This window comes from Uranotaenia lowii, chromosome 1 (assembly GCF_029784155.1).
Source record: "Uranotaenia lowii strain MFRU-FL chromosome 1, ASM2978415v1, whole genome shotgun sequence".
Classification (NCBI taxonomy): Eukaryota; Metazoa; Arthropoda; class Insecta; order Diptera; family Culicidae; genus Uranotaenia; species Uranotaenia lowii.
In genome coordinates, this window is record NC_073691.1 from 21,848,603 (window position 1) to 21,872,845 (window position 24,243).

General features: G+C 38.4%; 2 protein-coding genes across 3 annotated transcripts; both read left to right on the forward strand.

The window, feature by feature from the left end:
* The first annotated feature begins 9,971 nt into the window (after nucleotides 1–9,971).
* LOC129739197 (3-hydroxyacyl-CoA dehydrogenase type-2) lies at nucleotides 9,972–22,687 on the forward strand. Its single transcript, XM_055730625.1, has 3 exons — nucleotides 9,972–10,617; nucleotides 21,610–21,774; nucleotides 21,845–22,687. Exons 1-3 carry the CDS (start codon nucleotides 10,609–10,611, stop codon nucleotides 22,436–22,438), a joined length of 768 nt encoding a protein of 255 aa, XP_055586600.1. The 5' UTR covers nucleotides 9,972–10,608; the 3' UTR covers nucleotides 22,439–22,687.
* Nucleotides 10,611–20,186, forward strand: LOC129739180 (TAR DNA-binding protein 43-like). Of its 2 annotated transcripts, XM_055730608.1 has the most exons (3): nucleotides 10,611–11,489; nucleotides 13,579–15,171; nucleotides 16,725–20,186. In XM_055730608.1, exons 2-3 carry the CDS (start codon nucleotides 13,656–13,658, stop codon nucleotides 16,838–16,840), a joined length of 1,632 nt encoding a protein of 543 aa, XP_055586583.1. In that variant the 5' UTR covers nucleotides 10,611–11,489; nucleotides 13,579–13,655; the 3' UTR covers nucleotides 16,841–20,186. The 2 variants fall into 2 exon arrangements, with proteins under 2 accessions (XP_055586583.1, XP_055586591.1); XM_055730616.1 differs by having other exon boundaries at nucleotides 13,579–20,186.
* Nucleotides 22,688–24,243: the final 1,556 nt, after the last annotated feature.

A 24,243-nucleotide genomic window follows, 5' to 3' on the forward strand; every position in this document is an offset into this window, starting at 1 on the left:
ACGACGAACGCGAATGAACTAACTGAACGAGGGAAAAGACGGAACTGCGGGCGAATTTCCGAATGTCGGACTCGGTCGGAGTTAGCTGTACCTGTTGATGGGGGTAGGAAAGTCCAGGTAATGTTAGATGTCAAATCACTTTCCAATATTCTTTGCATCTGTTATTCCAGTTTACGAAAGCCAGCATCGGTAAAAAAATCACTTCGATAAAAAAAAATCTTTATTTTCGAATACGCTGCTCACACAAACAGGATGAAATTGATTGACAGTTGATCACCGGCGTGTTCGTAAATTGTTTTTTCTATCTGTGATTCTTTTTATCGATGCTGGCGTTCGTAAATTAAGCAAACTGTATGCAAAAGCATTGGAAGGTGATTGTCTACCAAACAAATCGATGCATCACTCAAAAAATCAGTTTACGAACGCGCCGTCAGAATCAGTAATTTTCTTTCTCTTTTTCTCAAAACAACTCATTTATTTATCACTGGGTATCTGTTCTCTATTCCACTGATATAAGCTTCGTACAACGGTTGGTAAAAATTGGTTTCAACTGGTTTCTGTCAACTGGTAGATGTTCAAAGAGCCAATGTTTTGGTCGAAACTAGTCAGGTCGTTGTTCAATGGAGCAAGTTGAAACTAGTCGAAACCAATCCAGCTCGGCAGAAGGATTGGTTTCGACCTGGTAGTAATCGGTCGAAGTCAATTGGAAAGAGACAGGTGATCAACTGTCAATCCATTTCTACTTGTTTCGACCCGTTTCGACTAGGTTTCATTGAACAGACATATAAATTATCAATTTGTTCTTATCCTACAAATTAGAAATATTTTCCTTATCAGTATATTAAATTAAGTATATATATTATTTATCACTTCTCTTCACTACACGTGAGTTCGAGCCCAAGAGTAATCACAGTTGTACCGAATACGTTTTTCAATGACTGCCCGCCGACTGCATCGTTGATAAAAGTCGCGAATGACATAAAGATGTTTAAACTATGATCGAAACAGAAAAAAATTACAAAAATAGTTAAAATCCAAAAAGACAAAATGTCAAATGTGACTAAAATGTACAAAATGTCAAAAAAAGGCAAAATTACAAAAATGAGAAAAAAAATGAGAAACATTAAAAAAAAAAAGAAAAATGTCAAAACTGTAAAAAAGCCAAAATATTGTGAAAAATCCAATAAAAAATTGTAAAATTTATAAATTTGACCTGTTTAATTTAAATTACAACAATAACACCAAATACACCAGTTAATGACAAATACGAAAATTTTTAAAAGTTTTTGACTAATACAGTTGTAGCCGTGTCATAAATTTGTCTGTTTTCAAGAACAACAATCAGTCATCCTAATTAATATCAAATTTTTCTTTTGATGAGAAATTTGGTGCCAAATGGGTGCTGTAAAGTGCAATCAAAAATTTCGAGTTGATTAAATAACACATCGACTTCTAAGCACCAAAACTTTAACTAGGCTACCCTCAACAGTTTTACCAGTGTTTCCACTAACTTTTGTTTAAGGCTGATGTCATACTGAAGCAGCTAGCAACGCAACGCAACGCAACCACAGAGAACAGAGGTCTGGCCCAGAACAAAAATGAGCCGAAAACGTGTGTAAGAATTTGAATGCAAATACGTTAGTATTTCGTTCAAATATTACTCAGCATATAGCCACTAGATGGTGCTGATTGCTAAGTGAACGAAAACTAAGTAAACGAACTGCCCCGTTACTCAACAGGGGTGCCAGGTGTTTTTTTTAAACTGCCTTCAGTCTTTTGCAACTAATCCTCAACTTCCTAAAACGCAACCAATATCATAATTACACTCAGAGGAAATCTTATTATAAATTTCATAAGATACATCTTATGAACCACTTTTTTGCGTCCAAACTAATTTTTCATAAGAGTCTTATGAAATTCTTTCAATTTTCATACGATGTTCTTATGAAAAATAGAAGAGACGGCATTGTGAAAAAAATGATGAACACATTCATTCATAGCATCAGTTTTTTTTCATCATCTAACAGTACAAAGCAATCGCCAGTTCATAGTTATTATAGTTTTCCTTTAATGTTAAATGTTATTGTTATCTCCGGAATGGTAAGTTCGATTTGATGTTTTTGGTGTGAACGTTGAATATATTAGTAAACTAAAATACATTATTTGTTTACTTTTCAGCAAGCTGATCGGTAATAAACGATAGGTCGAAGATTTAGATGCGGCAAAAAAAAACTTTGATGGAGCCGTCTGTTGATGCGCTGCTGATGGTGACAATGCAGGATTTAATTTTAAACGAATTTGGCAAACAATAAAGTGAATGTTTTCAGCACGAAATATCGAGAATTTTTCTTATTAGAAAGTGATTTACTGTTTCCATAAGAATCTCTTATGAAAAGCAACAACCTCTCATTGAAGTAGGCATTCATCTTCAGAATTCATTCGCGTCATAAGACAATCTTATGAATTTCATTAATTTTTCTTATGGCGCCACTTCATAAGAGAATCTTAGGGGCCGTTCACTAATTACGTAAGCACGATTTTGGAAATTTTCAACCCTCCCTCCCCCCCTGGTAAGACAAAGTAAGATTTTTCAAAACCCCCCCTCCCCCCCTAGTAAGATCTTACGTTTATTATTCTTTGGGAAATTGATACGTTTTTTTTCAAAAATAGCTTAAAATTATTAAAAATCTGACATGCTTCAGAACAAAGCACCTTTTAAGTAAAATTAAAAAACTGTATTTGAAGAACACAATCTATACATAATAATACCATAAATAATAAAAGAAAACATTATTCAAGACGTAGCATGTTTGTGGTAACAATAATTTTCAATAAATTTCACAATCGAATAAACAATATAAATCTAAATTCCGATTTAAAACAGAGAGATCAGGTTAGCACAAGGTACCTGCAAAAATTGTTATATTTTTTACCTGAGAATCATAAAAATCTTGAAAAAATATCATTCTATACTACTAGAATTGGGGAAAAAATGTTTAACGACAATCACGTTGTCAACTAATCTGAAAGGTCAGACTCATTCAGCGGTAAACGATAAAGTTTTAGGATTTTTTTTTGGTAAATCGTTTGTAAAATTTAGAGTTGTTAGTGTCTACCACTGGAAAAAGTGTCTAGAAATTCATTATTTAAAGCGTCTTATATTGATTTCTAAAGATTTTTCTCTGGATGAAGTCATTTTCGAAATGTGATGGATTCAAATCGTGGTGCACAACGCAAAACCTGAGTAATATGGTTTCGTATGGCTGTGGCTGTGATGATTTTTAAATGTAACATTTCTTACGTAAGATTTTTGGATACCCCCCCCTACCCCCCTAGTAAGAGATCGTAAGCAAATGTGAAACCCCCTCACCCCCCCTATGTGCTTACGTAATTTGTGAACAGCCCCTTATGGCATACATAATAGTATTTTTCTGAGTGTAGTTAATTTTTAGAGGAATTTATATTTTCGATTGGAATTGGATTTTGATTGGATAAAACAATGACAAATTCCATAATGTTATATGATTAACCCTTCCAGAACGTATCCAGGCCGAACAAACCCGGACAATTTTACCAGAAATCTTTGCAAAATCCGCTCATTGGAACTCAAAATTTTAGAATGAAAAACCGGGCTGATCAGTTTCAGGAGTGAACATGATTTTTTTTTTCTCGAGACACCTTAGTGGCATTGATCTTATTTATGATTTTAAAAAATAGTTAAAAGTTCAATTTGATTAAGCAAAAATTGTTATTTGACGCAAAAATCATGAATCGTTAGTTTTATTGGAGCTTTTGGTTTTGATTTCACCAAAATTGTGGATACATCCTGGTAAAAACCGAGCTTTTTTCTATACCACCCTCAAACCTCGCTTTCATAATTTTTTTCTTTGAAAATCCGCGTAAGCTCGTAAATAAAACCAGCCAATCTGGTATCATTACACTAGATAGCATTTCTTTAGAGGAATTCAAAATCGCAAAGTAAAGTAAATCGAATTGTGGCCCAAGATTTTTAAGGAAAAAAGAAATTTTCATCAAATTGGCATCCCTGATAATGTTTTGAATTTTCGTCGCCACGTGGTCTAAAATTGTTGTTTACATAAAAATTTGCATTTCACACGCTCTAATTTTCTCACTCATTTTAATTTATTAACTAATTTTACATTTTACTCACATAAAATGTTATTGTAGGAATCGATTCATAAAAGCTGTTGGCTAGAGTTTGAATCCTGGAGCTCAAATGAGTTTTTTCATCAGTTCAAATCAGACAATCATTCAATCAATCATTCAATGGTTTGTTTTTGAATACTGTTGATAACTTCCCAAGCAACCAAAAGTCGCGTATTTTCTTACAAATGGGACTCATAAGTTCACATTTGGCTGAAAAAGGTATTTTCGCGACTTCTAGGTACCTACAATTCCGTAAAAGTTACTCTGAAACTTTCAGCGCCTTTTGAAAGGTAGAAATACTGAATACGGAACCTCTAAGCGCTTTATATGCGACATTTTTCAAGAAGGGTCCAAACATTCGCTAAGCACCTTCTAATGAACTGTTAAAGAACTTTCAAAGTATCGGAAAGATCTTGTTTGGAACTTTTAAGAGAAATGTCAGAAATTTCTGTCAAATATCTGTCAAAATTTTTGTTTATTGTTTTCATGAGAGAAATTCTGAAAAACAACAACCAATAACTTCTCTGTGCAGTAGCGAAGAACGAAAACTATGTTCTTTACTTTTTTTTATTCATCAATTTGCCCGATAAGGGTGGAGCAGGCGGAAATTTTTTAAATTCATCAGTGTTGGTCATTAATAGCAGCAGGATCCGGCAAGTACCGTTGAGGATAGAAGCCGAGTCTACACTGTTCTAGCTACTACCGGCGGCCACCACAACAGTAACCAGCTACGAACTATGGCAAGTATTTTTGAAAAAATACGCATTCTGTCGATAAGCGATGCCGACGATTATTATGAATATAATACCCGCAAACTGCCCGTTTTTTTATTAGAAAAGTGAATATCTCGTGATGTGATTAAACAAAATTTGCTAAAAAAGTGTAAAAAAAATGTTTTGAAATTAAATAAATATTTGAACAGAAAGCTTGTGTACTTATTTTCTTCAATTCATGTCCAAAATCCTAGTGGTAAAAGTAAACAATGTAAAATAATCCGCTGAAAGCCAGATGAAACATTTTCTAAGGTTTAGTTTAAATACCTCATAAAACAACAGTAAATAATAAGCAGCTTTGGTCAAGGGGTTAGCGCGTTTCATAGCAGCTTAGAGAGCCGTGGATCGATTCTCTATAGTCGAACAGCAGTTAATTTGTAAAAACAATCAAGTAAACATTAAAATCAATGACATTAAACATGATAGACCGGCAACCTAGCAATCTGTCATCTGGTTGTCAGAGCAATCTGTCAATCGAATTTTTTTTTCGGCGCGTAGAAGTTCCTTGACATTCTCTTAGAGGCTGAATGACTTTCTCTACAGCCACCTAAACGAACTTCAAAGTAGCTTTAAGAGTATCAGCAGCGGTCAGGTGTCAAAGCTATAATAACACTCCATTTTGACACTTCGACGGCGCACCGCAAGGTTTCAAACCAGGTGTTATCTTGCTCCTGGGTGTTAAAAAAGTGAGCCAGGAGCGAAATTTGAATACCGACCAGCTCCTGATTTGACAGGTGCTAAAGTGTCTAGGAAAAATTCCCAAGCAAAAATAGCAACAAACAACAACAACACCTATCGATGCGTCACTAGTGGCAAAAATGGAAACAAGTTTAGCACTTACCGGTGCGCAAATGAGCTGCTAAAGCTAAAATAAGACCTAGAATGTGTCTCGGGTTAACACCTGGGATAGCACTTACCGGTACTGGTGCTCTAAGAACTTAAATTTTGGGCTGATTAGCATTCTCTAGGACCACCTGCAGAAGCTGATTAAGCTTCTATGGTACCTCTTTATGGAACTTTTGGTTGCTTGGGTTACACAGCAAGCATCATTTTTTGTTTCCTACGATTCAAAACAAATTTTTATGTGTCTGGTGAATTCAAATATTTTGGCGCTTGGAAATGCTAAAATTTACTAGTATCTAGTAAATTAATCATTAGTAACTGATAAACCAACACACCTTTATGAAAAAATACTTGTTTTGAATCAATTTGTTATCCTCTAATCAATTAAGGTTTCTTTTTTTTTTTTTTTCCTAGATGCGTTGCGTGGCTTTTAGGTCTACATTTTTTTCAAGGATTTCTATTTTTCTCAACAGTTAAAACTTTCATAAAAAAACGAGAGCTCATAGAAGAAAAAAAAACAAAGATGCCTCCAAATAAGTCATAACTATGTGCATCTCGGAAAAAGTAAATTTAGTAGACCTGCACACTAAGATTGCATTTATTGCGCTCGGGATAATGACTCTTTGAATCACAGGGAAGTTGGTTAATTTCGAATGAAAACCCTCCCGAATCTCGTGACACTTCACGATTCCTTAATTACCGGATGAAATTCCTATGAGAGCACAGGAAATCGAACAATCGTCCAGAAATCGGGACAGCAACCTCCTGTATCACGTAAGACCCATCTGTCATCGCGCGTTTTTTGTTGTGTTGAATCTTTCTGTCCTTTTCTATCGTGTGCTGAGTTATACAACAATGATAATATTCGACAGTCAGTTGGGAAAATTTCAAGTGCTGGTAATTTTCATTCATTCCGTGTACCCGGCACTGTGTGACCTCAAAATTTGAGGAATTCCTCCAAACCGGAAGGTTCCGGTATTCAAAAGAAACATGCTAATGCGTATGTGGTCTAAATTCCGATCACCAGATGATTTAAACGGCAGACACTCCCGCAGCGGCACCTTCCATCAACACCAGCCCCAGTCGCGCCCCAGCGGCAGAAAAAAATGATTGTAGTGAAGTTATACACACACTTTTGGAAAATAAATAAATTAATTTTTGGAAAATTAAAAATATCGCTAGAATCAGCAGCATGTTATGGTACAGGAGCAGGTTAGTATTTTGATTCAATTTATAATTGAATGAAAACTGAGATTTGACTGTTCTTTGTTTTCAGGTGAACCCAACAAAACGGAACTTAACAACAGCAAACTGCAATAAAATGGGTCAATTATGAATTAAGAATATTTTATATTATTGTTTGTTAATAAATTTAAATAAAATTTTTTTTTGTTATTTTTGGGGTTAAAAAAAATCAGAATTCCATGTAAATATGGGACGGAAGCCATTCCGAACCTACAGGGATACTTCGGAACTCCCTGAAAATCACAGGAGAAACATGTTACGAACCTACGGGTGCATTTGACAGATGTTTTCCTGTAGTGTTTCTCTGTCCTGAAATCGTCCTGTAATTTCAGCTGTTGAAAATACAGGACGAAATCGTCCCGACCACAGGAGAAAAGATTAAGTGTGTGTGTTATCAATACCTCTAAATACCAATATATGAAGAAAATTTGTGTTTCTCTTGTTGATGATTATAGTTCAGCAAGTTGGATAAAGATTGCACAGTAAAATGCAAACAAAAGATATAGATTTTACAGCCGATAGCTTTTCAACTGCACTGAACAAAATCGGGCTATAAGGTTTATTGGGAATTCTAGTGATTTCGCACTAAAGGAAAATCCAATACTTTTTATCAGTTAGACGCATGATTTAATTTATAAGAAATTCCAATGAATAAAATAGAGAGCAAAACTAATAAATTTTATTGTTTAACCTTGTGTAATGAATCGTTCTATCATGGTAATAAAATATGCCTGGTATTTCAAATTATTTTATTCTAATTTCTCATCATGAATAAATTCACAAATTTATCTCGATGTTTAACATTTATTGCAGCAATCTAACTTTAAAAATACTTCCAGAAATAGATAATTTAAACTGCACTGCACTTTAACACTTCTTGTTATACAAATGGGATGCAGCTACTTTGCGTGATGCATGTTTATCCGGCGCAAAACCCTGATTCAGTCTGGGGTGCTGACGACGAACAAACTTGTCGAGAAGTTTCCTGTTCCAGATGCAATTTATGACTCCTTTATATCCGCTCGACTCGGCATATTCGAATCATTGAACACATTGAATTTTAAACACGATTCACACAATTTTACGTTTTTCCGGTGAGTTCATGTTTTCTGAAAAAAAATCCGCATATAGAATTTCAAAAGAAATAAGTCTTCAAAAAATATGAATTACCTATGGCAAAGAACAGAACTGTGCTCGAGATCGTGCTTTCTTAGCTCCGGGGCGGTTTTTCTGCGCTGTTGTCCGGCATTCCAAGGCCCACAATGATTTACCTGTTGGGATAAATTCCAAAATATTAACAACCAAGCCGTTCAGCCATTAAATCTTTTCGCGGTTCCACTTACCTTCATAAATTTTTGGCTAATGTCGCGGCGATGGAGTTCAGCTGGTTAAATCTTATGGCGAAACATTACTGGTACCGAAGTACAAATAAAATCGTTCTTCTGGGTTTGTTTCCCGAACAATAATGAAACCTGTTTCTTCTTAACCAACGATTCAGTCTCGATAATATGTATATAAACTTCAAAATGATGAAATGTAAAGGAATTTTATATACATTTCGCTAGGTATAACAAGTGACTGAAATTCATTGGATTTTTCTGTATTTTGTATTGGATTTATTGTTAACTTCTATCACACACTGAACGTTAAAATTCATTGGATTGACCCTTTAAACTTTATTGCCAGATTTCGTTCAGTGTGACGATCAAGTAAGTAATTAAACCAACTAAAACTTTATCGTTTGTATACATAATGAAACTTTTCTATTTTTTCATTTAATTTCATAAGTTCATGCGATGAATGTTACCAAATAACCATTCAAATATGTTCAGAGAGGTTGTACATTAATGCTTGAAAGTGATGTTTACCTTAGCGTGCATGTTTAACGAAAATAAACAAATCTTCGTTAAGTTTGTTCTTAACGACATCTAGTGGCTATATGCTGAGTTATTTTTTTCTTTAAAATAACGGTTGGCATTTTTACACAAGATTTGAGCTCCAGCCCGACCTCTGTTCTCTGTGACGCAACGTTCCAATAAGATTGCGTTGCAACGCATTGGTATGTCATGCTGGCGCGACCTGTGACTTGGAAATTCCCTACAAATCATCACTTCTCTACATCTGATAATGCTTTGAATCGTCTCCTTTCTTTCGGGAGCCATCAAAAACTCATCAAATCACGACCCGGATTGCAAGAATGCCAAAATTTGAACCGACAAAATTCCTTGTTTTTTTGCCGGAACTAAGAATTCATGAAAATTTTCTCGCCGATTAAGATATTTTTTAGTTTATTATCACAAGTTCGGACAGATCTTCGTACTATTGTGCTTAAAACCCGGAATCACTGCTTCAAATCGAGAAAAAACAATATTCCTATTGGATTTCCTACTAGTCGCGCTACAAAACACATTGGCATCAGATTGGTCGCGCTATACAAAGCGACCAGTATGACAGGTCTGCGCGATTTCTATGGAGATCAAATGAGAGCTGGTTAGTCGTGTGAACGTTGCGTTGTAGGTCGCGTTGCTAGTTGCTTCAGCATGACATCAGCCTAACGGCGCGTTCGTAAATTGATTTTTTTGGGTGCTGCATCAGTCGATCGATTTGTTTGGTAGATGTCAAATCACTTCCCAATGCTTTTGCATACGTTTGTTTGTAATTTACGAACGCCAGCATCGATAAAAAAAATCACTTCGATAGAAAAAATCAATTTACGAACACGCCGTAAGTGTATTGAAAAATGTTTTTTTTTTATCGCATTTCAGACTGCGGAGTTTTTTTTTAATTCTATCAAAAATTTGAATTTTTCGTCTATAGTTTCCTATCCTTCTGAAAAAGTATGCCCCTTTCCGAAACGACACCCATGGGCTTATCCCAAATTTCGCCGCGCTCGTGGTCGTTCGCATTTTCCTTGCAGCGTTCATCTCATTCATCTTGCAGCAGTCGAGTGAGTCGGTCGCGTATTCGAGTCGCGGTTTTTGCTTGCGGTTTTTCGCGTGGAGAGAGCGAGAGAGATTGAGATCATCGGATATCGTCCGTTCGTTTGATGTCGTGATTGAATGTGCATGGTTTATTTCCTTATTTCTGGTACGGGTGGTGTGAAAGTTGCGGTATCTATCTAGTGAGTGATTGCGTGACACGGTCCTCTCGGTGCAGGATTATTTGTCAGCATTCGGAATAAAAGTTCAGTGAAACGCTCTGAATAATTACGCTGAGTCGAGTTTGTAATTACGTAAGAAAGTGAGACGAAACGATACCGGTGCGGTGTGCGCGGGAACGAGAGTGAACGATCGATCAATTGCGAGCGAACGAAAGGGATAGCAATAGAAGGAGGACTACGGCGAAGCGAAAATTTATAAGTAGTGAAAAATTTTCCTAGCAGGCCGTGGGGTGTTCTTTTTATAAAATTCGATTGCCACCCCGTGAACGAGAAAAATAAGGAAATTTGGCCGCTGCCGTTTTCGGTGCAGTACCCCGAAAAAATTAGTTACCAGATTCCTGAGTAAGAGCGCTCTGTTGAGGCAATTGCAGTTTTCGGATCGAACGAAAATTCGCTTCGTTCAGTGAAATTCGGCCAACTATGCTGAAGGTATATTGAAAGGAATCAAAAAGTTTTATAATAAATAGCGAAAAAACGGAAGTGCGGCTGCTGGAACCAGTGGGATATCAAGTGGCTCTAAAAACAGAAATAAGTGCTAGTTAAACTGTCCCTAGAGCTGGTGGTGAGGCATTGAGAGTGTTTGCGCGAACGAGTTGGAAGGATTCCCGGAACAAATTGACCCGTGTGCTGGTGGTGTTTGTTCCTCCATCTTGATTTTCACCTCGTGAAGAGTAGTTTTTTTTTCATTCTCCCTGTTACGTCTGTTTCCTCTTCTTTACCCGTATACGGAATAAGTAGCCCTGTTATCTGAGTGGGGTTGTAGTTTTTTTTTCAAGTTCTTCTGCCTGACTGCCTGTGGCTGTGCGTGTGTGCGTGCGTTTGAAAGAGGTTATTGCAGAACCCTCCAAATAAATAAATCATACTAGACATAAAACCAGCGCCTGCTGCGTTCGATTACAGTTCAATTTGGTTCAGCCCAGTCTGTCCACAACGCCCTCCTACATCTCGCCTTCTTTTCGAGCAGCGCAGAAGTAAGCAATCGATTCCACAGATAAACAAACCCAATTCTCATCCTCATCTATAATCGAAAGAAAAATCGATTTCGGCAGCTAGCTCGACAACAACGGAATCTACTAAAAAAGTAACATCAAACCATTATCATTAGCACCACCACAACAGCCAATCGCTGTTACTGCTGTGTTTGTGTATTGTTGCCTTCGCCAAATACTAAAGTCTCCGGAGGAACAACCGACTGCCGTCAGCGAACGGCAGTGGCAACAGCAAAACGACCTCACCTCACCAAGTGCCGGCGAAGAGTTACGGCCAGCAACTGCAACCGCTGTACGAGAACGACTGTTCGAGTGAGTTTGTATTTTGTTTTTTTTCTTCTTTAAATTTGGAAATTGCATTTTGTTGTACAGATCGAAATTCGTTCGATCCCGCTTTAGAAAAGGTCAAAGGTTCAGGAAAATGTTGAATGCACGTTTGAACTTTGGGGATTGCATACTAATCAGGACTTTTTATTTTTAGTTGTGGTATGCAATAACGTAGTAACAGAAGAGAAGGAGGCTTATAGTTTGGACCTGTTTCATATCTACAAGCATTGAAAAATGGTCTGAAAGTTTGAAATTCTCAAATTTTATCGATAGAACAGATAACTTGAAAAGTTAAGGAAAATAACAAGGAGACTTTCAACAAAGCAAAAGCTGACTCAAACTGGGATGACTATGGTAGGTCCTTGACTGAGTACAATAAAAATATTCGGGAAGCTAAGAGGAGTAGTTGAAGGCACATATGTGAATCTACGCCAGAAGCTGTCAGGTTCCATAAATTTCTAATCAAATGGACTGGATCAATTGAAGAAACACAATGGGAAGTTAACTACAGGCCCGGAAGAAACGCTTCAGTTACTACTGAGTACGCATTTCTAAGCATCATCGAAGGTATGGATATTAAGGACACTTTGGCTGAACGAACCAATTGAAAATGTCAGACGTGGTGGATTTTTCGCAAAACTTGCGCAATTTTTACACCTCTCAATGGATAACTGGACAATAAGTACATTTGAGCCATTCAAATCTGTTGTTGAAGATGGAATTATCCAACTAAAAACAGCAAAAAAAACAAATGGTAACACCTGCCTTGGTAGAGAGGTTCGTCGCCAGTACTACACTTTGTCATATTGACATGTGTAAAAAGCGTGTGCGTTATCTTCATCCCAAAACCAGGGCAATGAAGCAAATCAGCTAGCTAGGGAAGGATCTCCGGGCCTGTTGATTGGACTTGAACCTTTCTTCAGTGTTTCGAGGAGTGTCTTGATTATGGAACTCAAGAACTGGGAAAACATTTCTATTGTTTCCTCTATTGAAACAGCAGAAGAAGCAGCTCAGACGAAAAAAAAATCTTTGAATCAAGCACACGACTCTCCAAAAACATGTTGAATAAATTTAAGTAAGCACAAGTTAAGTACTTTCACAGGTCTCTTTACCGGACATTGTCCAACAAAACAGCATCTCAAAAGGATAGACTTAAAACGAACTGTCGGTTCTACAGGTTCGAAAAAGAAATTGCATAGCATCTTTTATGCATCTGCTGCGTCCGCAGAGAGCGAATACTTGGGGCAAAATTAATAAGCGCACAAGACATTATGGTTTCACATCAGTCCTAAGAAGGTTATATCGTACATCTCCGATATCATCCCCGAACGGGACAGAATGCTTAATGAAGGTTGATTATCACACCACTGACCATACTGACTGGACACTCGATTTCGTTTGTTGGATATTTTTTTCAACAGTACGCAATATCGATTCCAGAGTGCGCATCGATCGATTTGAAGAAATGCTATCCCAGTTAGAAAATGCCACCCAATTTTCGAAAAAATAGGCAATTCAGACGATAAAATCTGCTTAACAGGTTCATTTTCCTTCAGGGCATTTGTACCGGAAAGTTGTAGGTTCGCCACCCACCGTTGGTATAGTGAACCTGCCAAATTAGACGAAAAAAATTAGCCGAGAATGATCGAATTTTTGTTCTGTGTCTTATCAGTATGTGTCTTGTCAGTTGTATCACTTTAACTATGATGTACATTAACAATACAAGGCGAAATGTAAACACTATACTCATAGGTTCAGAATTACCAATGATAACGATTGTTTTGTTGGGATTTGAAAGGCCTATTGAGCAACCCAGTATTACGTGGTTGCTGTTTTCTTCAGTGTAGAGGTGAACTACATTAGAAAAAAATATTATCTGACGTAAACGTAAACGTGCTATTGGAAATTTTTCAAATTAAAAACCTTCAAATGCAGTTCTGAACAAACATAGACATATAAGTAACTTACATTAAATCTCGTTACTACCACAGTGTTTCCCTCAGAAATTTATTCTATAACTAACGATAACTTTCCTTTCTTCCCTCAATTCATTGGCAATAAAACCAAAACACAGGCACTGCAAAGCGCTCCACACTGTACGGCACAATAGATTACCGGTATCATCAGTACGATCCGTACGCTAACGGAGTCATGGATGGCGAGCATGCAACCGATTCCATCCCCGGCGGAGTGCTGGTGGTCGAGGAGGAAGGAGAGGAAGCGGTCGAGCTGCCACTAGAGGACGATGGCACTCTGTCGCTGTCGACGCTGCAGGCCCAGTTCTACGGGGCCTGCGGGCTCAAGTACCGCAATCCGGAGAACAAAGCCATCCGGGGGGTGCGGCTGAACGATAACAAGTTTCACCCTTTCTCGCCGGATGCAGGCTGGGGACATCACATTTATATTTGCGTTTTCCCCAAGGAAAACAAGCGCAAGAGCGACGACAAGCTGGAAAATTCGACGCCCAAGACCAAGAGGATTGAGAATAGGAATAGGACCACAACGGATTTGATTGTACTTGGATTGCCATGGAAGACGACCGAAGAGGGATTAAGAGAATATTTTGACGCATTTGGAGATCTATTGGTGGTGCAGATAAAGAAAGACCCGAAGACGGGACAATCCAAGGGGTATGGTTTCATTCGTTTCGCCAAATTTGAGTCGCAGATGAAGGCTTTGTCTAAGCGTCATTTGATTGATGGACGTTGGTGCGATGTGAAGGTTCCGAGCAGCAAGGATCAGATGCAGCACCAGATGCCGAGTAAGATATTTTTGGGTCGAGTAACGGAAGACATGACGGCGGATGATATCCGTGAATACTTTAGCAAGTATGGTGAGGTCACAGATGTGTTTATTCCGAAACCATTCCGAGCATTTGCGTTCGTAACATTTATTGATCCGCATGTGGCGCAAAGCTTGTGTGGAGAAGATCACCTGATAAAGGGGGCTTCGGTGTACGTTTCGACGGCATCACCTCGGCCGGAACACAATCGGAACCAGCAGAAGAATCAGATGGGTGGAGGAAACTTCTCGAACTACGATGAACGAGGACGAGGTGGCGGTTCCTCGGGATCGGATTATGGTGGTCCCCAGTCGCATTCGGGCATGAATAATTACCATCACGGTGGAGGTGGTGGAGGGTATAACAATCTTCCCCAGAACCAGCCAATTTGGAATTACAGTGAATACTCGCAACAAAATCGACAGAACAACAGCAACATAGATAGTATGCCGAATTTGCAGGCTTTGGGTTTGAACTCGAGCGGTCCTGGTCCTAATGGTGGAGGCCAAGGAAATGCAGGCCTTCACGGGGGTCATCATGGTAGCGGCATCGGTGGTGGCAACCATCTGAGTGGTGGTGGCGCTGCTGGAGGAGCAGGTGGTGGAGGTGGAAGTGGTGCCCCAGGGGTCATCGGAAATCATGGCCCAGCGGGTGGGAACATGAACCTGAACCAGATGCCGATCAATCCGGCTATCATCGCAGCGGCTCTGAGCCAGTGGAGTCTGATCGGTAATCAGATGCACAATAACCCACAGGGATCGGGTGGGCCAGGCGGTCCGGGAGCTCCCGGTCAAGGTGGCAACGCCGCTGGTCCAGGCAATCCCGCGGGTCCTGGCTCGGGTGGTCCTGGAGCCGGACAGGAGTATTTGCCGTGGAACGGGTCAGGTAATGGAAATGCGGCAGCAGGTGGTCCTGCTGGCAGAGGAGAACAGAACCGGCAATAGACTTGAACGGGACGCTAACCGCTAGCGAACTAGAGTTTTCCTCTCCAGCTGCTTTAATGCTTACCGAACACACTCATTCACTCTAGTATACACCATGTCTTGACCAAGGAGAAGGAAAGGATCAGAATCGGTTCGAATGTTGGCAGAGTATCATTACAGTGGGAACCTTGTTAAAAGGTTTCTTCATTTAGGTTTTTTTTACACATACATCAATGATTGTAACATTTTTTAGTTGTTTTTTTACTTATTTTGAACATAATTATTTTCATATTTCGATTAAGAGTTTAACAAATTGATTACGCAAATAGTTATAAATGTAACAGTGTATCATATAACTCGGATTGAAAGTCTTTCCCATTTAAAAAATCCATCTCGAGCGTGCGAGTAAAATTTATTAAACTGTTTCTTGAAATAACCGTATCTTATTAATAGACTTTTTCTAAGGGAATGTTCCTCTTTTTTAACTGAACCACCCAACAACCGAAATAATATATTCTGCCAGCATTCGTCACCGGGATCTATCCACCTTCTTACAGAGGAAAAGAAAATCGATTTTTTTTTTTCTAAATAACACTCATCCCACTCACTCACACTCTCGCACTATCGTAATTAAAACGTTAAAGAAAGAAAAGAAAAATAACGCAAAAATGCATGTTTCTGCAGTCAGTATGAAGTAGCACCCATCTATAATTAACTGCCGGAAAGTTAAGAATTTCGGGACTTTCTTGATTTTCTCTTGTGTTTTAACTAGGTATTCTTCTTTTAGAAAAAAATCGATTCACTAGTGAGTTAATTTTTGTGAAGGGAAGGCTAACAATGATATTAGAAACACATAGTAGTACACCAACAATTGGAGAGGCAGGATTATACGTTTCCCATTCGCCCTGTGGGTGGTTGGTGAATCATCCGCGCGAAAATGGAAAAAGGAACCGTATTGATTCAAATAGTTTTTAGCGCCTGTTGTAACAATGCAATAACTAGTAGAGCGAATGAAAGTTTAGTTTGTCAGGACTGTTGAAATGTTCATCCGATTGATGGCTTATCGTAAACATTCTGTTTTATACTCAAACTTCCTTTAAGTTTTATTTAGAAGACACAAAAGCAGGAAAAAAATGAAAATTTAGGAAATTGCGTATTGTTGTTGTTGTTGCTGTGAAGTGAGGTTTTTCCTATTAGGTCTGTCAGAGTGTGATTGAGTTCGGTAAATGTTTGTTTTATTCCACACACAAGGTGCCACGTTCGGTAAAGTAGATCGCCGAAGAAATTTGATAATCGAAGTTATTGTAGAGAATTTTTTAGGGAGTCCCGTCCTTGGGAATGTTTTGAAAACATTTTGCAACTTCCCAGGACAAATTATCTGAGAAACCAATTTTCCTTTTTATATTCTTGTTTCTCAATAACTTTCTGCTTCATCGAGTTACTTCGGGCGATATTCTTTACCGACTGTTTGGTAATTCGTTCTTCTGTACGTACCACTACACATTTTACTCTTAGGCAAGTATCGACACCAAAATAGAAGAAACAGAGAGTGCAATTTCGAGGCGCCACATCAGCAGCAGCAGTTGAAGAAACCTCGCTTTTTTGACCGTTCAAATGTCCAACAATATTGAACTGATGAAGTAGTTTAAAGAATTGATCAGAAGTGATGAATGTGCTTGGCGTTAAGACAGGGCTGAGACTAAACTAAGAGCGAAAAACTAAACAAACAAAAGCAAAACTCGGAAGGAAAACGCGAATTTGTCGAGTGGTTTCGAGGAGAGGAGTGAAGCAGATGTTTTTTAACAATTGATTTTTACAAAGTTTAACACTTTTCAACCAACCAACTTTTTCTAACACACCTGGTACACCGTTAGGATAGTGTATCGAATGTGGCACGAGCACATAGACAAAGCTGTGCAATTATGTAGTAGTGAAATTGAGTGTGACGCATTGTTGAAAACTAACTAAAAACTCACTTAGCTGATTAGTCAATAAGGAAGAGCATAATCACTATAACATAGAGAGAATAAACTTGGGATTGATTGATGTGAGCGTTCTTATTGTTTGTTTGGTTTATTTCTCCACTGTTTTATGCTTAACCAATAGAAGAAAAAATACAAAGTATGTACACTAACCGTGTTTTTGGAGGAAAATCTGTTTGAAAGAGATCACACTAGTGTATTGTAGAAGCTAGAAGTTCTTGAAAGTCGAAAAAAAAATTACCGAGAATATTGGAACTGCCATTTCGAACCCACGGTTGGATCCTAAAGCTTCATTGTTGAAATGATTTTTTTTAATGAATTTATTTAAAAATAATAATCAAGTTCAAGATTGGCAGTCGTTTCTCACAAGGGGGTCACTCTAATACTAATTATGCCCGATAATATTTAAACAAATATTATACCTTTGAAAGTCGGAATGAAATTTAAAGCACACAACTAACAATACACCCCCGATTCCCATTCGAAGTCGAAAGCATATATCTTATAGTAAAAATCAAACAAAGAGCGGATAAAGTCTTTAAAACTAAACAAACTAGTTGATAGTGTTGTGTTACGGGAGGAAAAATTCGGTATGACGATGAATGAAAACGGAAGAAACAAACAAAAAAAAAAACAAATATATATTATATACCAATTATTACTTAGTGTTATGAACAAAGCTAAAACGAGCAAAGCGTACGAAATATATATGAATGGGTTCTCCTTTTGCTTGCAACCTGCAGCACCAGTAGCGAAAAAAAATAGTAAGAAAAGCTATAAAAAAGAGAAACAAACAAACAAACCAGAATTATATGTAAAACAAAAATTAAAAATAATTAACTTGAAAAACAAAAAAAAAACAAGAAGGCAAACTGTTGTGGCGAGCAGAGCAAGATCCGATTAAAAATAGGAGACAGAAGGCAGAAGCGTAGTAGTTTGATGATGAGTGTGTATTTCCTCCCCGTTTTTTTTTGTTTTAAAATGCATGATTCTATACATGGAAGGCGATGATTTTGATATGATATGATGATGATGATGATAAGCGATTGATGATGATTATGTACCCAGTAATAAATGATAAATTATATAACGAGCATATAGAGAATGAGAACATGTGAGTTTAAGCTGCTGATAAAGATGAATAATACAAAACAGAAGAAAAATGAGCATAAGCTGTGAGAATTTTATTTTTTTTGATGTGCGCGTGTTGGCGATATTTTCGATTTGTCTAATTGAGAAAGAAATGGTTAAGGGACGATTTGAGATGCGAGACCAGAAAAAAGTTATTTGGAAAAAATGGAGAAAGTAAAAGTTTATTAGGCGAACGTTAAATTCCAATACATAAATTACAAATAGAATGGGTAAATTATAATCAGAGTCTTGCCATTCGATAAGAAGCGAGAAATCGATGACTAAAAGGTGACCAGAAATAAGAAATATGTCAATAAGACTTATCAATGTGTATTGGAAAATCAGGCGACGTACATTTATTACGTAACGCCCAAATAGATGTCCCTCCCCCGTATGTCACAAATAGTAACGCTGCGACGTACACCCCCCCTCCCTATGAAAATTACGTGAAAATTAAGTTTTTTTTAAATAGAAATGCTGTACCTTATGTTCTAGAATTTCTGGAATAACCTGCCGTAACGATGGTGAAGTTTACAGCTAAGTTAAGTTTTGTTTTCTCCATGTTTCAGATCTGTCAGAAATGCCATAAAAATGGTCTCACTTCAAAATTGCTGCGAGCAGAACGAAATTTTTTGAAAATAAAAACAAATTGTCACGTAACGTTGAGCATACCTCCCCCCCCCTATGTCACAATTTTTAACGATCAAGCTCACCCCCTCCTCCCCTACGAGCGTTACGTAATTAATGGAGGCCCCTTAGCAAAGAACCAATCAAATTGCAGAGTATTCATAATAAGGAATATCAGTAAGAGCCTCACGAGCACACTTCTATGGCAAAATCATAGCAATTTTTGCTATCACGCTCTGAGAGGCAAATGTGCTCTCATTTCGCTGGTACCGAGTAGAAATGGACGGAAATGGAAGAAATTTTCATACATGGTTAGCAAAGTGTTGCCTAATTTTGATGGAACTGAGACTCTTTTTACACCTCCAATTCCGAGAGCTTGGAGAGCATAATAATGCCAACATAAGGCATCATATAGGCATGATCTTAAAATAAAACTTTTGGAAAACGACAGCAGAACGAGGTTGAGTTAAGGCTTCAATAAAACCAACATTTGGCGTTACTGTTGTATCCGTTAATGAACATTTTGCTTTGATTTTTGCATTGTTCCACCTTAAGTTAATCAAAATAAGAGCAATTTTTGCTGTCCAGCCTAATCGTGATAGCATAATTTGATGTCAATTTGCTTTAAAAGTTCGCAATCCTAACCGGAGTTGCTTTTAGTTATGCAATACTAGAACAATTCACTGGATACATTTTCAAAATTTGTGTTACACATACAAGTAGAAGTTGCATTAAGAAACCCAAACTTGAATCAAAATAAAGACTAAAATTAATATCAGAATCGGATTTAGAACCGCAAACTGAACCAAGATACAGAATATTAAATCAAAATCTAAAGTTAATTCGCCGGTAGAAATCAAAAACCCAAAAGTGATGAATTAGAACTTCACATCAAACATTTAAAATCGCAATGAGATGTCGGAAATTAGAAATCGAAAAACAGAACACAGAACATACATGTTGAATTCTTAGCAAATAACTGAAAAAAGTTAACTGTGAGCAATTTCAAAATACGGAAAATAATGAACGAAGAACAAAAATTCAGAACAATAAACATGCATAACAAATTTAAAGAAACGAAAACAAAGATAATAAATAGAGGATAGAAAATAAAAAAAAACAAAAAAAAAAAAATCATAATCTGACAAAAAGTAGGGTCAGAAATCAGATAAGTGAATTAACATCAAAATCCAGAATATTAAATAAGAATCAAAAACCTTGCAATAGAAAACAGAAATTTAAAAACAGATTATAGAAAACAGTTGATGGAATCTCGTCGAGGAAACTTCAAGTTTCATTGAGATCGTATATGTGCTTGTGTTCGTTTATGAAAAGTAGAAAAAAAAAGTTAATAGAAAACAGAAAAGTTAGAATAATAAGCAGTAAATAGTAAGTAAAAAAAAAGAAAAAAATCGAGAATCATAAAAAAATCGAAAAAGAATTAAGGGTCAGATAGTAGATTTATAATAAAACCCCAGAATAGAAAAATACAGAAACTATGTTGAAAAACTTGCAATGAAATGCCAAAAATTTGAAGTAACTAGTTATCAAGAAATTCCAAATAAGAATAATCAATCAGAAATCAGATTATCAAATCATTAATACAAATACGAGTAATCAAATACGGAACAGGAATCATAAAAAAAAATTAAGTTCAAAAACTCACTTTTCATACTCTATGGTAAAGACTTCTCTTAAAGAAATGTTAGGAAAAGTTTCCATTGTTTTCCATAAGTTGACCCTTTTATTTATTAGATGATTTCGGCAGAAACACCCACTCTAAAGTTCCGCATCTCAAATCTCGCTCCCTGGTTCCCCTCAAACTTGGAATGTTTGCTGCTTGTCGTTGAGTGTATTTCTCCTCGCGTCCGCGAGATCCGGTTTGGTTCGGAATATCTGTTCCCTTTTTGATGAAAGTGATCGATCGAGGCGAGGGTTTGAAAAAGTCTCCTGCCCGGAAGAATGTTGTGACTTGTGATAAAAGGAGGGGATGGGCATGGTTATGAAGATAATATGCAAAAGAGTTTCCGGCGAGAGCTTAAGTATGGTGGGATGAACGAACGAACGATCGATGCTAGAGAGCTAGTGACTGACTGCGGCGGCGGCTTGTGAGAGCGTTCCGTATCCATTGCGAGAGAATGAAAGAAAAAAAAGTTGTTGATTGGAAGAGCGAGATGTAAGTAACAAGATGTGTTTGCATCACTAAGCTGCAAAATTTTTATTTTTAGTTTTCTTTTAGTTTCTTGTCCCTAACCAAAACTGAAACCGATTAGAAATTTTGGCTTTTGAGTTGTTTCATTAGTTGAGTTATTTCCTTTTCTGGTGTGTTGATGGTTCTACATTTCTGTCCTGTTATAAACTCTTGTTTTTACGCCCATCCACTCCCTAAATCGCGGGTCTCTCCGAAAAGTGGGGAGTTAAAAATATATATAAAAAATATCAATGTGAACTTCCTTCCTTGTCGTGTTTGGTTGTGTTGATGCTTGTGTGCCAATAAACGATTGTGTTTTTAATATATTTTTTTAAAACTCTAAATGCGAGCTTAGAATATTCCACACCATGCCGCACTGCTATCATTGACGAATGAATCCTGCAAGATGTAACTAATCGAGGGTATCTTTTTCTCTCTCTCTTAACCCTTACTCAACTATAAAACGCAGAACGCGGTAGCTCTGGTGACTGGTGGCGCCTCAGGCCTGGGCCGCGCCACAGTGGAACGATTCGCCCGGACTGGAAGTAAGGTGGTGCTGGCCGATTTGCCAACCTCCAAAGGTGGGGAGGTTGCCAAGGAGCTGGGCGACAATGTGGTTTTCGTGCCAGTGGATGTAAGCTATGATAACCTCCTTACCTAGTCAGTGAAAGTCTGATAAAAAAATTTTTTTATCCCGATTATAGGTTCTTTCAGAGAAGGACGTCACCGGTGCTCTGGAGGTGGCCAAGAGCAAGTTTGGTCGGTTGGACGTTGCCGTCAACTGTGCCGGCATAGCGGTTGCCGTCAAGACGTACAACTTTAACAAGAAAGCCGCCCACAAACTTGAGGACTTCCAGCGGGTACTGTTGGTCAACACGGCTGGAACCTTCAACGTCATTCGCCTGTCTGCCGGCCTGATGGGGGACAACGAACCGAACCAGGATGGACAGCGAGGTGTTATTGTCAACACGGCCTCGGTGGCCGCCTACGATGGGCAGATCGGTCAGGCTGCCTATGCCGCCTCCAAGGCAGCTGTCGTCGGCATGACCCTACCGATTGCTCGGGATTTGAGCACCCAGGGTATCCGTATCTGTACCATTGCACCAGGGCTGTTCAATACACCGATGCTTCAGGCGCTGCCGGAAAAGGTGCGGGCTTTCCTGGCCAAAACTGTACCGTTCCCGCAGCGTCTAGGAGATCCGGCCGAATATGCGCAGTTGGTGGAATCGATTGTCGAGAATCCACTGCTCAACGGGGAGGTCATTCGGTTGGACGGTGCGCTCAGAATGATGCCATAAGTGCCTGCATGGAATTCGAGAGCGGGCTGCTCGAAACAGTCTCTCAGGGGAACCGGATAAGACCGATACAACGTGCATTTATTAGTATGTAGATAGTTACAGTAGCTAGTTGCAACTCCTTTCAATTTCAGGTACCAGGTACCGTTAACCAAGTAAAAAATCATTTTGGATTTCGACATTATCATTACAGATACAGTGCTTCCCGGGAATTTGGCTAAGAAATAAAGTTTTCCTAATAGTAGTTTAGAAGACATGTATATATGTTAGTAGAACAAAAACGAACATCCCTGCAAGAAAGTTCTCTGAAAACGTATTACACACTTTCAAGAAATCGATGGCAATAACAATCGCTGGAGTAGAATGTAGCTATGTACAGATCTTATTGGGCAAGTGAATAAACTGTATGTCATCACTAGCAACGTTGCCAAATCATTAAATTCAACAGGTTATGGGCTCAGATGTACCGATAGCTATGTACCGATCTTATTGAGCAAGTGAATAAACTGTATGTCATCACTAGCAACGTTGCCAAATCATTAAATTCAACAGGTTATGGGCTCAGATACGTCTAGGTTTGGAATTGAAGAGTTAGCTTCAGGCGCTTGCAGGCTCCAAGACGGAGGGAATTACTTACGTGCTCAAGAACACTCCGGCCGACAGTTCTTGATTGACCCTAGGATCTGTGTCGAAAAGGTTTCTCATCTGTCGAAAATATACAGCAGAAGTATGATGACGGACGAGAAAGAGCTTTCTAAGAACGAACTTCAAGCACCAAAAGACCCTGAGTAGTTGCAAAACGGCCGATCACAATCGACAATAAGCTGTTCCTTGATTATTCCGTAAAACTGTTTACCTATCATCGTTTCCTCCTATCATGCCTAACTTGGAAAGCATTGCTAAAACTAATTCATCTCGGTTCAAATTGATTCTGCGCCCCGCGTTAACCGTCACATCCCAGGCACAATCGTTCAACACGTACAGAAAAAGAAATATAAGGTAAAGGTTCATCACAATGAGATTGCCACACTATGAAATTTTTCTTTTTAACTCTTTCACCGTCGGATGGAATTTAATGAAAATTTAGGTGGATTTAGTTCAAAGTGTATTGTCTACATCCTGCAAGTTTCAAAGTCCTGTGATCAAAACTCGCGGAAAAGCAGTCGAAAGAACAGCTCGTGCGTGATAAAATTTTGCACATTCATCACAAGAACAAGGATCTCTCGCATCGTTCCATCGCTAAAACGTTGGGAACTGCGAATTCCACGGTGTCGCGAGTGATTAAGCGGTTCGAGGAACGATAGGCCACCAATCGGAAGCCCAGAAGTGAAGGCAAAAGTATTCCGTACAACACCAAAAATCACAACCGCGTAGTTAGGGCCTTCAACCGAAACCCGAACGCCTCCGCTCGGGATGTGACTAAGAAGCTGCACCAAAGCCGAAGTTTTGTCCAGAAGGCCAAAACAAAGGCTGGGCTTCGAACGTTCAAGGTACAAAAGGCCCCTAGGCCTGCTAGGAAGTTGTACCTCAACATGCTGACGAAAGTTGAATGCTGCACACTTCAAACAGATCCCCGGTATTTGTTTTTCACGGCTAAGGATAAGTTCAGCGCCCCGGAGCATGTCCTCACTCAGAAGATGTCGAAATTTGCGAATAAATTCCTGGTTTGGCAAGCCACCTGCACGTGCGGGAAGCGGAGTGCACCTTTCGTGACACCACAGGACACGATGAACGGACAGGTGTACATGAAAGAGTGCCTTCAGAAGCGGCTGCTTCCTCTCCTGAAAGCCCGCAACATCCCAACAATC

Bases quoted from the DNA above. Each gene is read 5' to 3' on its own strand.
- LOC129739197 (XM_055730625.1), top strand. The intron at 21,775-21,844 runs GTAAGCTATGAT...TCCCGATTATAG, and splicing joins TGGTTTTCGTGCCAGTGGAT to GTTCTTTCAGAGAAGGACGT.
- LOC129739180 (XM_055730608.1), top strand. From the start codon at position 13,656: ATGGATGGCGAGCATGCAACCGATTCCATCCCCGGCGGAGTGCTGGTG. The intron at 15,172-16,724 runs GTAATGGAAATG...TTTTACTCTTAG, and splicing joins TTTGCCGTGGAACGGGTCAG to GCAAGTATCGACACCAAAAT.